The 10214-nt window shown below is 36.9% G+C and overlaps 3 protein-coding genes across 5 annotated transcripts; 1 reads left to right on the forward strand and 2 right to left on the reverse strand.

Moving 5' to 3' along the window:
* Positions 1–339: 339 nt before the first annotated feature.
* On the forward strand, positions 340–1183 carry LOC113099665 (gastrin/cholecystokinin-like peptide). Its single transcript, XM_026264559.1, has 3 exons — positions 340–427; positions 733–972; positions 1054–1183. The coding sequence occupies exons 2-3, from the start codon at positions 735–737 to the stop codon at positions 1125–1127; spliced, it is 312 nt and encodes a 103-aa protein (XP_026120344.1). The 5' UTR covers positions 340–427; positions 733–734; the 3' UTR covers positions 1128–1183.
* A 741-nt stretch (positions 1184–1924) lies between these two features.
* On the reverse strand, positions 1925–8449 carry LOC113099662 (trafficking kinesin-binding protein 1-like). Of its 3 annotated transcripts, XR_003289489.1 has the most exons (7): positions 8336–8449; positions 7923–8242; positions 5583–5777; positions 4860–4962; positions 4403–4452; positions 4240–4324; positions 3432–3567 (listed from the first exon to the last, which is right to left on the reverse strand). XR_003289489.1 is itself a non-coding variant. In XM_026264556.1 (6 exons), exons 1-5 carry the CDS (start codon positions 8377–8379, stop codon positions 4419–4421), a joined length of 696 nt encoding a protein of 231 aa, XP_026120341.1. In that variant the 5' UTR covers positions 8380–8449; the 3' UTR covers positions 3450–3567; positions 4403–4418. The 3 variants fall into 3 exon arrangements, 2 of the variants coding, with proteins under 2 accessions (XP_026120340.1, XP_026120341.1); XM_026264556.1 differs by lacking the exon at positions 4240–4324 and having other exon boundaries at positions 3450–3567; XM_026264555.1 differs by lacking the exons at positions 4240–4324; positions 4403–4452 and having other exon boundaries at positions 1925–3567.
* On the reverse strand, positions 8435–9851 carry LOC113099664 (trafficking kinesin-binding protein 1-like). The gene is made up of 3 exons (XM_026264557.1): positions 9811–9851; positions 9510–9721; positions 8435–8552 (listed from the first exon to the last, which is right to left on the reverse strand). The coding sequence occupies exons 2-3, from the start codon at positions 9680–9682 to the stop codon at positions 8435–8437; spliced, it is 291 nt and encodes a 96-aa protein (XP_026120342.1). The 5' UTR covers positions 9683–9721; positions 9811–9851.
* Between the last annotated feature and the right edge of the window lie 363 nt (positions 9852–10214).

The following is a 10214-nucleotide window of genomic DNA, read 5'->3' on the forward strand; positions in this document are numbered from 1 at the left end:
TAAAAAGGTCACTGATTGATTTCACATCGTATAATATTACAAGAGGACAATTGATTAGATGAGAACTCGGACGATGACTTGAATAAAAAAAAAAAACACTGTTAATTCCTTTTTACAGGTCAAATTCATTTTAATGTTGTTTCCCATTATTTAACTGCTACAACGTTCCTGGCCGTTTGGTTTTGTAATGCTTGCTATATGTTCAATTCTCATAAATAGCCATTGAATTTCCCATGTTCAGTTTACGCTCATGTTTGACGTATTTTGTTTAAACATGTTCCCTCTCCTGAGCAATTATCAACTCTATTGATTCACACTTTTATTTTTTTTGCCTGAAATTTTTTTATATAAAAGGACTGACCTGTAATTGTATTACAAAGTTTCATCCTTACACTGTTGAAAACCTTTCAGGCTCAGCACTAATCAGGTAAATCAGATTTTTCTTAAATATCCATGCTTGAGAACTTAAATTATCATCTTGAAAACTTAAATGTTTATTAGATATTGTCTAAACTGGTCTTAAGCTGGTTCAAAGCTGGCAGACCATCTTGGATCAGCAATGAACAATTAAGCCACCAAGTGGACATTTTAGCTGGTTTCAGTTAATAACCAACTAGAAACCATGTACCATTTTCCAAATTGGATGTCTAGCAGGAATGTGGGCATTTGTATTTATTTTTGTATTAGCTATAATTTGACTCCAACACTTATTAAAACACTTGTTTTTCACAGACATGATGGCCAAGTGTGTTGTATTGGCCGCTGTAGCGATGCTGGCGGTGGCATGTGTGGCCTCTCCTCTGTCCGAAGACGCACCTGCGAACACAGAGGTGACGGAACGGCTCCCGGAGAGACCACCGGAGACACCGGAGAGACCACCGGAGAGACCTCGGTCCCGTGCGAGTCGTTCCGTGCATTTATCGGAGGAGCAGCGAGAGCTCATGTCCCGCCAGCTCTTACAGGCTCTGTCAGGTGCGTGTCTCTGGAGGTAAACCATTAGAAGAAACGAAGCCTCGCTCTTACTTGCTGTTCTCCGCCTGTGTTTCTCGGTAGAAATCATCCAGCGGGAGGACTGCGTTACCGATTATCAAGGATGGGTGGATTTTGGGCGTCGGAGTACAAACTGATTATTTAACCGTATAAACTCTGTAATGATTTCTGTCATTAAATATACTTGCAGCTATATGTGTTTCGTGTCATCTGTGTGTGAAGAATTTGACTCACGTGTGATAAAGATGAAGACAGTCATATCAGTAGCCCACTACCTTAAAAATACAGTTTTATTACATGGAGCGGGTCGCCTCTTGGGGACAGTGATGTAATTGCCAGTTTCTCAGTAGGTTAACCATCCCATATTGCAAAAAATAAAATAAAATAAAACATCTGACTGAAACACTTTACCATTTGTAACAGAAAACTTGCTTTGTGTGATATATCCATACTAATATGAGTCAGGGTACAATTAAGATTCACACTGCGTTTCAGCGTTAATAAAACTATTCAACATCTGGCACATTGTATTAATTGTTGCTTTCCGGACGTGGCTGCATTTATTCTGACCACAACCAGTTTTTATCCCCCATCTTTACTGTGTATTTGTAAAATTTTATGTGCGAGGCTTCCGGTATCATTCCCTTCCAGCTAATTTTAGCTAACTTATACAAAAAATGCTCGTTTTGCTGCTTGATATTGCAAACATCATATAATTTTTTTATGTATTGTCTTAATTATGAACAGTTTTTACGACACTTGAGTTTCTATTCTTCCCTTTATTTACTACGTGGCTAATAAACTGGAAGTCTTGCACATAAAAAAAATAAATAAATACTACCGCGTAGAAAAATGAGGTAGATATTCTTAGCTGTTAAAGCTGTCAGTGTAAATAGAAACCGTTTTCAGATAAACACAAATAAAAACATATAAGTCAAAAATACACTGAAATCTTTATTGCATTGCACAATATCAGTGGCTACTTGTGAACTCATGGGCTTTTATGTGAAGCTAAGTGTCTAAACATTTTTCTAATGTAAAAATACCTTAGCCTCTCATCTTTGTGTAAATGAACACAATTGTTATTTTTTTACATATTCTACAAAAATGGCGACCAGGCATTGTGTTTTACACAGAGTGGTATTTCAGGTAGACATTTTTATTTAAATATATTACTTTTTAAATAACCATTTTGTCTGTGACTTTAGATCAGTAAATACTCTAGGCTACACATTATCATGCCCCCTTGAAAATTTCAAATGCATACAAGGCTTTTTCCATATACAGATGACAAGATTTCTGTTTACTTGCTTGACAGACAGAAGTAGACACAATGGAAGATGTTAATGGAGAGGAGAAAACAAAGCCGTGTTCAATCAATATTTCCTCAGTGTTACAGTTACCCGATTGTGTATTTACTATTTACAGCTCTAGAGCACTTAACTTTATTACTGCATCCCTGATTCTTGCAAAAACACAATCATAAACATTACAGTGAAAACGTGTCTGTGGCATTCAATTTTCATGACATACGTGTGTGCATGGTGTACCATCACATGAGGTGTTCTTGCATTAAAGCACAGTGAAAATAAAGCACAAGATCACTGCAATTCACTCAACAAGACTGTATAATGTTCCATAAATTGACCACTAACAGCCATCATAAATACAGCTTCTCATTTTTACAGTGTTTAGACTGCAGGTACAGTACATATCCTCAGATAATGTACTCTGCATTCCCTAAGAAAAGGGATTTGAATGCCCTGAAAAGTGCTATTATAAATGCTTTTGTCAGGAAGCAAAACGCAGTACTGATACCAATGCTTGGTTGGCAGCAAGCAAAAATTGAGGCCACATGCTGAAATTTTCTGTAGTGCTGCTACAATCTCATAACAATAAACCGTGATTTCAAGACTGATAGTGACAGCCAAAAGTCTCAACAAAAGAAGACACGTTAAAAAGTCAACATATGTAGAGCCATTCCCTTCTGAAGAATGTTTCAACCACCCTACAACAACAATGATATAAACACGGATGTGTTTGACTTCACAATGAAATCTTTTGAGGTGCAGTCCATACGCAAAATTCCTAGTGCCAATCAGAAGTCACTACAGGAATAAAAACTTGATCTGGCTTTCTGAATGTCCCATTACAAATGGGAAAAGTTTAGCTGCATGCCACAATGCACAAAATAGCACCTTTAAGGGTGAACGTCTTTTTGTGTTTCATGGGGGGCTGGTTTTTCTTTTCAACCAAAAGTCCACAAAGCCTCTGGCGACCACTTCGTACAGGCCCAGGGTTCTGAGTTTTTCAACAAGACTGCTGCTGAAAATGTTTCCCTGCAGTGGCTTTTCTCTTTTTTCTTGTTTCCTTTCCTCTGAACATGCGGTGGCTCTGTGAATGAGAGGGGAGTTGGGATGAACTGCAGCCGAGATGCCGTGCTCTGATACTAGCTGTAGCAGACTGAGGGAGGAGGTCCGGTGGAGGTGGGATGTGGACCCAGAGATGAACTGGAGGCCTGATGATGTCCTCACGTGCTCACGGCTCCCACACGCGGATGCATTCTGGGGCTGAAGGCTAAGGAGAGGACAAGGAAGATGTGCGTCACACCATGGCAGAAATAATCAGGCCAGAACACAAGTGTTAGTGAAAGCTTTTTCAGTTAGAAACACACAGCATATAGTGTATGATCATGCTGATGAATAAAAGATTGTAATGATGAGACTTCCACAAGCTGGTTAACAACATTTAAAGAAGGCTTCAATGTTACATGCACAGTCTAGTGTAAGTGATTCATTCCCAAAATATGACATTTCAGTCAAAATTTCAAATATTCATGAAACCCTGAATAAGAATGGTTTTCTCATTCTATAACCAATGAGGTTTTAATGATAATGTCATTTCTTTTTTTCTTTTTTTTTTTGAAAAAAATACTTTCAAGGTAAATGTAAAATATTCTGTTTATAAAATATTAAAGGGTAAAATGAATTCAAATTTGTATCATTTTTTCACTGGTGTTCCAATCCATGTTTCAATCATAGAAAATAAAATATAAAATAGTCCAGATTAGTAATTTGAAGATGTTAATGAGTAATTACACCAATTTTTTAATGAGAATTAAACCGAATTCATAACCAGCATTTTTTTGAGAATGATCTTACTACATTATATCCCCCCAATAAAACATAACATAATAAAAGTGTTATTTTAAAACAGATGTGTGATGCATGACACATGCAGCTTTCTCACTTAAACATAAATCTGTACAGGAGAGAAGACAGAATTAGTAATATAATGTCCTGATGCTGATGTTTGGTTTGTTCATGAATGAAACCTAAGGTTAAGAGAGAAAGAAAGTTAGTGGGATCATCCTACTAAAGGCTTCATAGAGACCATGCCTGACATGTCTTACTTTATGAAGGACGATATTATAACTGTACAAAGAACAGGTTCCAGCGCTTCCTGTTACAGATGGAAGGAGGGAAAATGAGCAAGGAAATAATAATATTAAGATAAAGGTTAGTTGTGAACAAATACAGATATTTCTGATATTAAGATAAGTGCTTAATTTAAATAGTTTTTAAATGGAAAAATGAGGGCTGTTGATTTGACACGTTAGACATGAGTCTGAACTCAGTCTGAACTTCAGTTGTATGCCCCTAAAATCCAAGACATGATGGGAAAAGTTCCCCTGTATTGGTTTTTGTCTTACATTTATATCCTATGATAGATAAGTAGTAAGACGTAAGAAGTAGTAAGAAGTGTCTCGTTTTATGCATATGCCCGATAAAAGAAAAAACGAGTATTGTGATGTGTGATTGACAGTCTTATAATAAGCTTGTGTGGACACCAGTGTGATCATGACTTACCTGGTGGAGAAGGAGGAGAGGAGGATGGAGGGATGGAGGATCTGACAGCTAGTGGACGGAGGTGTGGGTGAGGTCTGGGGGGGGTTAAGTCTGGATGAAGGGACTGTGTTCATGTGAGGAAACACAAACACAGGCTAAAATTCAGCTATGCACGACAGGTACCTACACTACACTGATTAAAACCATAATATCTAGAACTGGGTAGTAACAGATTACATAATCAGATTCCAAAAAATCAAGTACTCGTAATTAGAGTATATTACTTTTTCTAATCCTCATAATCATATTAAAGTTACTTTTTTATGCATAATTTTATGTTCTTACATTAAGCCCAGTTTGAGAAGCCCTGGTTTAATGTAATTTTTAATGCATTTTAAGAGGATGACACAAAAAATTAAATGTATTTTCTTACTTTTTGCTTTTTTTTTATCAGTATGGTAAATTTAAACCAAGCCAGTAATTTAAAAGTAGTCAGAACACATTACATAAAATGAGTGTCTATGATTTCATTACTACATTTCCATCATGTAATCTCTAATCAGTAACTGACTACAATTTGTAAGTTATCTACATTGGTACGTTAAAGAATATATATGTGTATGAATATATACTGTATACACTAAAAGCTCTTTGGATCTGAAGTGTTTTGACCACTTTAAAAATTCCTCTTCAAACTGAAGAGTTAAGAAGGAAGTGCATTGCTGTAGGTGAATGGGCTCTTACCCACAGTGCCCTGCAGGAGATTTGGGAATTTGGAGAGATCAGGCTCATCCTCCTCGAGGTCGTTGAGGCTGTAGACGTGTTGGAAGTCCACGTCCAGCTCTCTGAAGTCTTTGGTGAGGACACCTGGCCGAGGGTGCAGGATGCCCCCTAGATTGGGCTTGGCCAGCTGCTGCCATTGGTGCAGAGTCACTGAGCCTGTGGACAACGAATGATGAAGTCGCTCGATAAAATGATCTTTTATTTTTATCCATTTAGGCTACAAATGTTTAATAAGGATTTTTAGTTGACTTGAAACTGCTTATCCACTCTTTCCTGCTGCATCATATTTGATATGCTCATTTCTAAGGCATCTGCACGGTCTAATATATGCATTCTGTTCCCTGACTAATAGTTTAGACTTTTTAGCAGGTGAAATGCATTTTTGGGTAATTCTAAAAATCTTTTAGGTTGTCTTTTTGACAAGAATAACTTTTGTATACTCACTTTCTAACTGATATACATGCTGAAGAGGACAAGGTATTTTCAGGCATCGTGAAATAACTTTTTCTTAACTATTCTTATTAATATTTTATGATGAAAGTTTACTTGATTGCAGAAACTTAGGTTTACTTGATTATCCATATATCATTTATTATAATGGTTAAATATGATACATCAGGCTTTTGATGAACATTTATTTGTTTCTCTCTCATCTCATAATTGTATTGAATTGAATTATATGTTTCGCCCCCACAATTAAAACTACAGAGCTTTGATCATTAAACTATGAATATAAATATCAATCATATTATTGGGAGATACAGAGTGACAACTGATATTAACATGGATTTTATATTGTTATAAAGACCTCAAGTATTTAAAATACAAGCTATCAGAATTTCATTTAACATTTTGACCATACAAATATGAGCAACTGCATTAAATTGCATATTTCTGCTCAGTTTGGGCCAATGAATAAAACTGAGCTCCATATTCTGCTATATATCATACTATACGAGTCATTAATGCCTGATGTATTAAATATGATACTTAACTAAAAACAAATCTTCTTATTTTATTTTTCCAAAGGTTCAATAAACTGTTCTATCTTTAAAATAGATTTTTCTGACCATTATTTCATATATCTGGCTTTACAGGAATAATATTGGAAAAATTTTCATCCACCAAAAATTCAGAAATATGATAGGAAAATATGTTGTAACATTGATTGGAAGAAACATAAACCAGGAAATGATATCATAGAGAAGATCCTTGCATGACTTTGCAAAGGTAAATAAAATATCCCTTCTTTATATGACATGGCAATTTAGGTTGTAAAGTTGTGCAACTCCCCCTAAAATGTTTTTTTTTATTATTTGTAAACTTTTATTTTGTGGTTTGAACTAGTGGTCGACCGATATTGAGCACGTTTACATACACACCAGTAAGCTGATAACTCACAAATATCAGCTTATTAAAATAACCAGTTTTCCCATTTACATGCACATCAGTAACCTGACAACGCAAGTAAGCTGCGTTTTCATGACTTCATTAATAAATCAGGTAATTTCCCTGTAGTGACATAACAAAATAATAATTTGCATATCTGACTCTATAGATTTGTCAGTTGTGATGTTAATTTCAGCTTGCAACATGTCGGTAAACTCACAGCTTGTATTTACCCTCTCATGCAGTTATAAACATATTGTGACTGAATCACTTCTACTTCTGCTGCACGAGAACATTTTGTGATACATTTTCTTCTTTGTTTCCTGTAAGGCGTTGCTTAGGTTAAATCTGCACTAATGATGTGTCCCTGTCACTTATAACACATGCGCACTTCAATAAGCCGACAGAAAGCAGGTTATTGCGTTTACATGCCAGGTGAAATCGAGGTAAGAGGCGAATAACTACCTGTTGCGACCGGTTTATGATCAAGCCATTTTTGACCTTACTCCAATAAAAGAAAACAGATTACCTAATTTTCATGACCAAGTAAGTTTTCAGCTTATTAATCCTAATTGGGTGAAGAATGTGCATGTGCGCTCATTGTTTTTTTGACAGCTGATGCCGATATTTTAAATAGAAATACCAAATATCGGCCGATATATCGGTCAAACACTAGTTTGAACAGCCCTAGTTTTAGAGTTGATCTAATCTCTCTGCATCACATGCTTCACATGCAGTAGCAGCAATTTCCACCGCACCAATAACACGGGGCTGCCCGCCGACGTGCCTGACTTTAAATCGGCGCTACTAAACACGGATATTGGCGATGCCGATATATAAAAAATGACAAATATCGGCCCGATATATCGGCCGAGCGATATATCGGTCGACCTCTAGTGTGTATCTACTGACCCTCCAGCGGCTTGACTATCTGCAGCCGTTCAGGCAGATATGAGCGGGAGGAGCCTGTGCTGGAGGAATGTGTGGAGGTGCCGGAGTAGTTGGTTCCTGTGGATGCGATGCTGCCACTAGGCGTCAGGAAGCCGCTGGAGCTGCCGCCACTGCCACTGCTTCCACTGTGTAGGGCACTCAGTTTCCTTTCTCTCTCCACTTCGAAGAACGGCCGCTCTGACGTGTGGCTCTCCTGCCGCTCCGAGAGAGACCGGAGCGCTTCCTCCAAATCCTGCCCACCTGGCGTACCTGGCTGACCCAAACGCTTCAACTCCAGTAACCTGTGCAGGAAATATGTTATTATTCATTGTTAATTGATTTTTTCTTAATAGTCAGTCATTTTTGTGAAAAGTTTAAAACAAACAGACACTGACCCATGATCTTGTGTGTGCGTCTGAGAGGAGTGCTTATCCTCCATGTTGACACTAATATTGTCTGATTCATAATAACTGGTCTGTGGAGTACTGATTCGACTAGAGTGTAATGATGAAGGGGCTCGAACCCGGAACCTGCAGAGACAGAATCTGGGAACGTAGCCGAGCCCCCTGATTGGCCACTTTCACGGTCTCAAACACACGCAACGGATGATTCCTGCACAGAGAGTTCAACACAAACATGTCATGTTGCAGTCCTGGGTTTTATTAACATTCACATTTATATACATTATACAAAACATGTTAGTTAGACTTTGAATAAACTGCAAAAAAATAAAAATAAATTCAGTATTTTTGTTTTGTTCCCCAGTAAAATATCTAAACGTTAAAATAAATAATTTTCAGGCTGCTTGAAATTCTAAATTATGTATAATAATAATTTAAGAATGGAAGATTTTTCTATAAAATATTACGATATAAATACATTCAAAATATATTTCCGTCCAAAAGCTAGGTAAGTCAGTAAGATTTTCTTATGTTTTTGATGGACGTTTCCTATGCTCACAAAGACTGCATTTATTTGATAAAACACAGTAAAACAGTAATATTGTAAAATATCACTACAAAGTAAAATACCTTTTCTATTTTAGTATATTTTAAAAATTACTTTTTATTTTTGTGATGGCAAAGCCGCAAACGTACAGAAATCGTCCTTATGTTCTGATTTGCTGCTAAAGAAATTTCTTATAATTATCAATATTCAAAACAGTGGTGCTGCTTAATTTTCTTCTGAAATTGTTTTTTTTTTTTTATCCTTTGATCAATAGAAATTTTAAGAGAAAAGGATTTATTTAAAGCAGAAAACGTTTATAATATTATAATTATCTTTACTTTTATATTTTACAGTAACATAATGTGTTCTTGCCTAATAAAATGTTAATTTCTTTTAAAGACAAAAAAACTAACCCATCTCAAACTTTTGATCAGTTCTATACAGTATATCCTTCTGAAAATCTTAACACACTTAATGTATTTTTAAATGCATTGTAAATATATATTTTTTTTCTTCGATCTCAGTTTTACAGATCTTAAGATATTTTTTATGTTAAACAAAACAAAAATGCACATTACATTTATAAAAATGTTGCAGTATATGAACAGCTGTTAACTGTACTTGTATTCAGTGGGTGCTGGGCTGTCTAGGCCTTTCCGGAAGGTTCCTTCGATCTCAGCAGCGAGTGAATCCATTGGGACGACCGCTGCCAGGGTACTGTAACGCTGCACGGTGCTGTTGGGCAGACTCTTATTGCGCAGGTTCTTAATGTCCTCTCTGGCCTCATGGAGCATGTCCTCACATTCGGAGTACCTCTCCTGCAGTTCCTTCAACTGCCACCAGAGGGAGACAGAACACCAGCAATTGGCACTCCAAGCACAAAGCCATTGATTGAAAAGGAGGCATGGTGTAAGGATTGTACCTCTGTTTTAAGCTGTGATTGGGATTCCCGGGAAGCATTCAGATGTTTGCGTCAACTCCTCATTCTCAGCAGTGAGCTGAATTTGGAAACAAATTTGATGTATTTGTTTATAAAAATGTACTCTCTAAATGCTAAAAGCATGCATATGTTTGTGTCTAACCCCTTTGCATCGCTGCTCCAGGTCGACATCTGTCCAGGAGGAACTAATCTCCTCTTGTTGTCTAAACGAATCTTCCACCTTCCGGGCTAATTCTTCTGACAGAGATCCGACCTGTTTATTTGCTGTAGCTAGTGAGAGAAAAAATCAGAGGACACTTTATTAAGTTATCACCGAAAACGTATTTGTGATGCTTGAAGAAGGGCATCATGGGTGATTTACTCACAGAGCTCGTCCACACACACCA

This window comes from Carassius auratus, unplaced genomic scaffold, assembly GCF_003368295.1.
Source record: "Carassius auratus strain Wakin unplaced genomic scaffold, ASM336829v1 scaf_tig00216996, whole genome shotgun sequence".
Lineage (NCBI taxonomy): Eukaryota > Metazoa > Chordata > Actinopteri > Cypriniformes > Cyprinidae > Carassius > Carassius auratus.

Bases quoted from the DNA above. Each gene is read 5' to 3' on its own strand.
- LOC113099665 (XM_026264559.1), top strand. From the start codon at position 735: ATGATGGCCAAGTGTGTTGTATTGGCCGCTGTAGCGATGCTGGCGGTG. The intron at 973-1,053 runs GTGCGTGTCTCT...GTTTCTCGGTAG, and splicing joins GCTCTTACAGGCTCTGTCAG to AAATCATCCAGCGGGAGGAC.
- LOC113099662 (XM_026264555.1), bottom strand. From the start codon at position 8,379: ATGGAGGATAAGCACTCCTCTCAGACGCACACACAAGATCATGG. The intron at 4,963-5,582 runs GTAAGAGCCCAT...ACATGAACACAG, and splicing joins TCTCCTGCAGGGCACTGTGG to TCCCTTCATCCAGACTTAAC. The intron at 3,568-4,859 runs GTAAGTCATGAT...TCCTCTCCTTAG, and splicing joins CTCTCCTCCTTCTCCACCAG to CCTTCAGCCCCAGAATGCAT.
- LOC113099664 (XM_026264557.1), bottom strand. From the start codon at position 9,682: ATGCTCCATGAGGCCAGAGAGGACATTAAGAACCTGCGCAATAAGAGT. The intron at 8,553-9,509 runs GTACAGTTAACA...CTCTCTGTGCAG, and splicing joins CCAGCACCCACTGAATACAA to GAATCATCCGTTGCGTGTGT.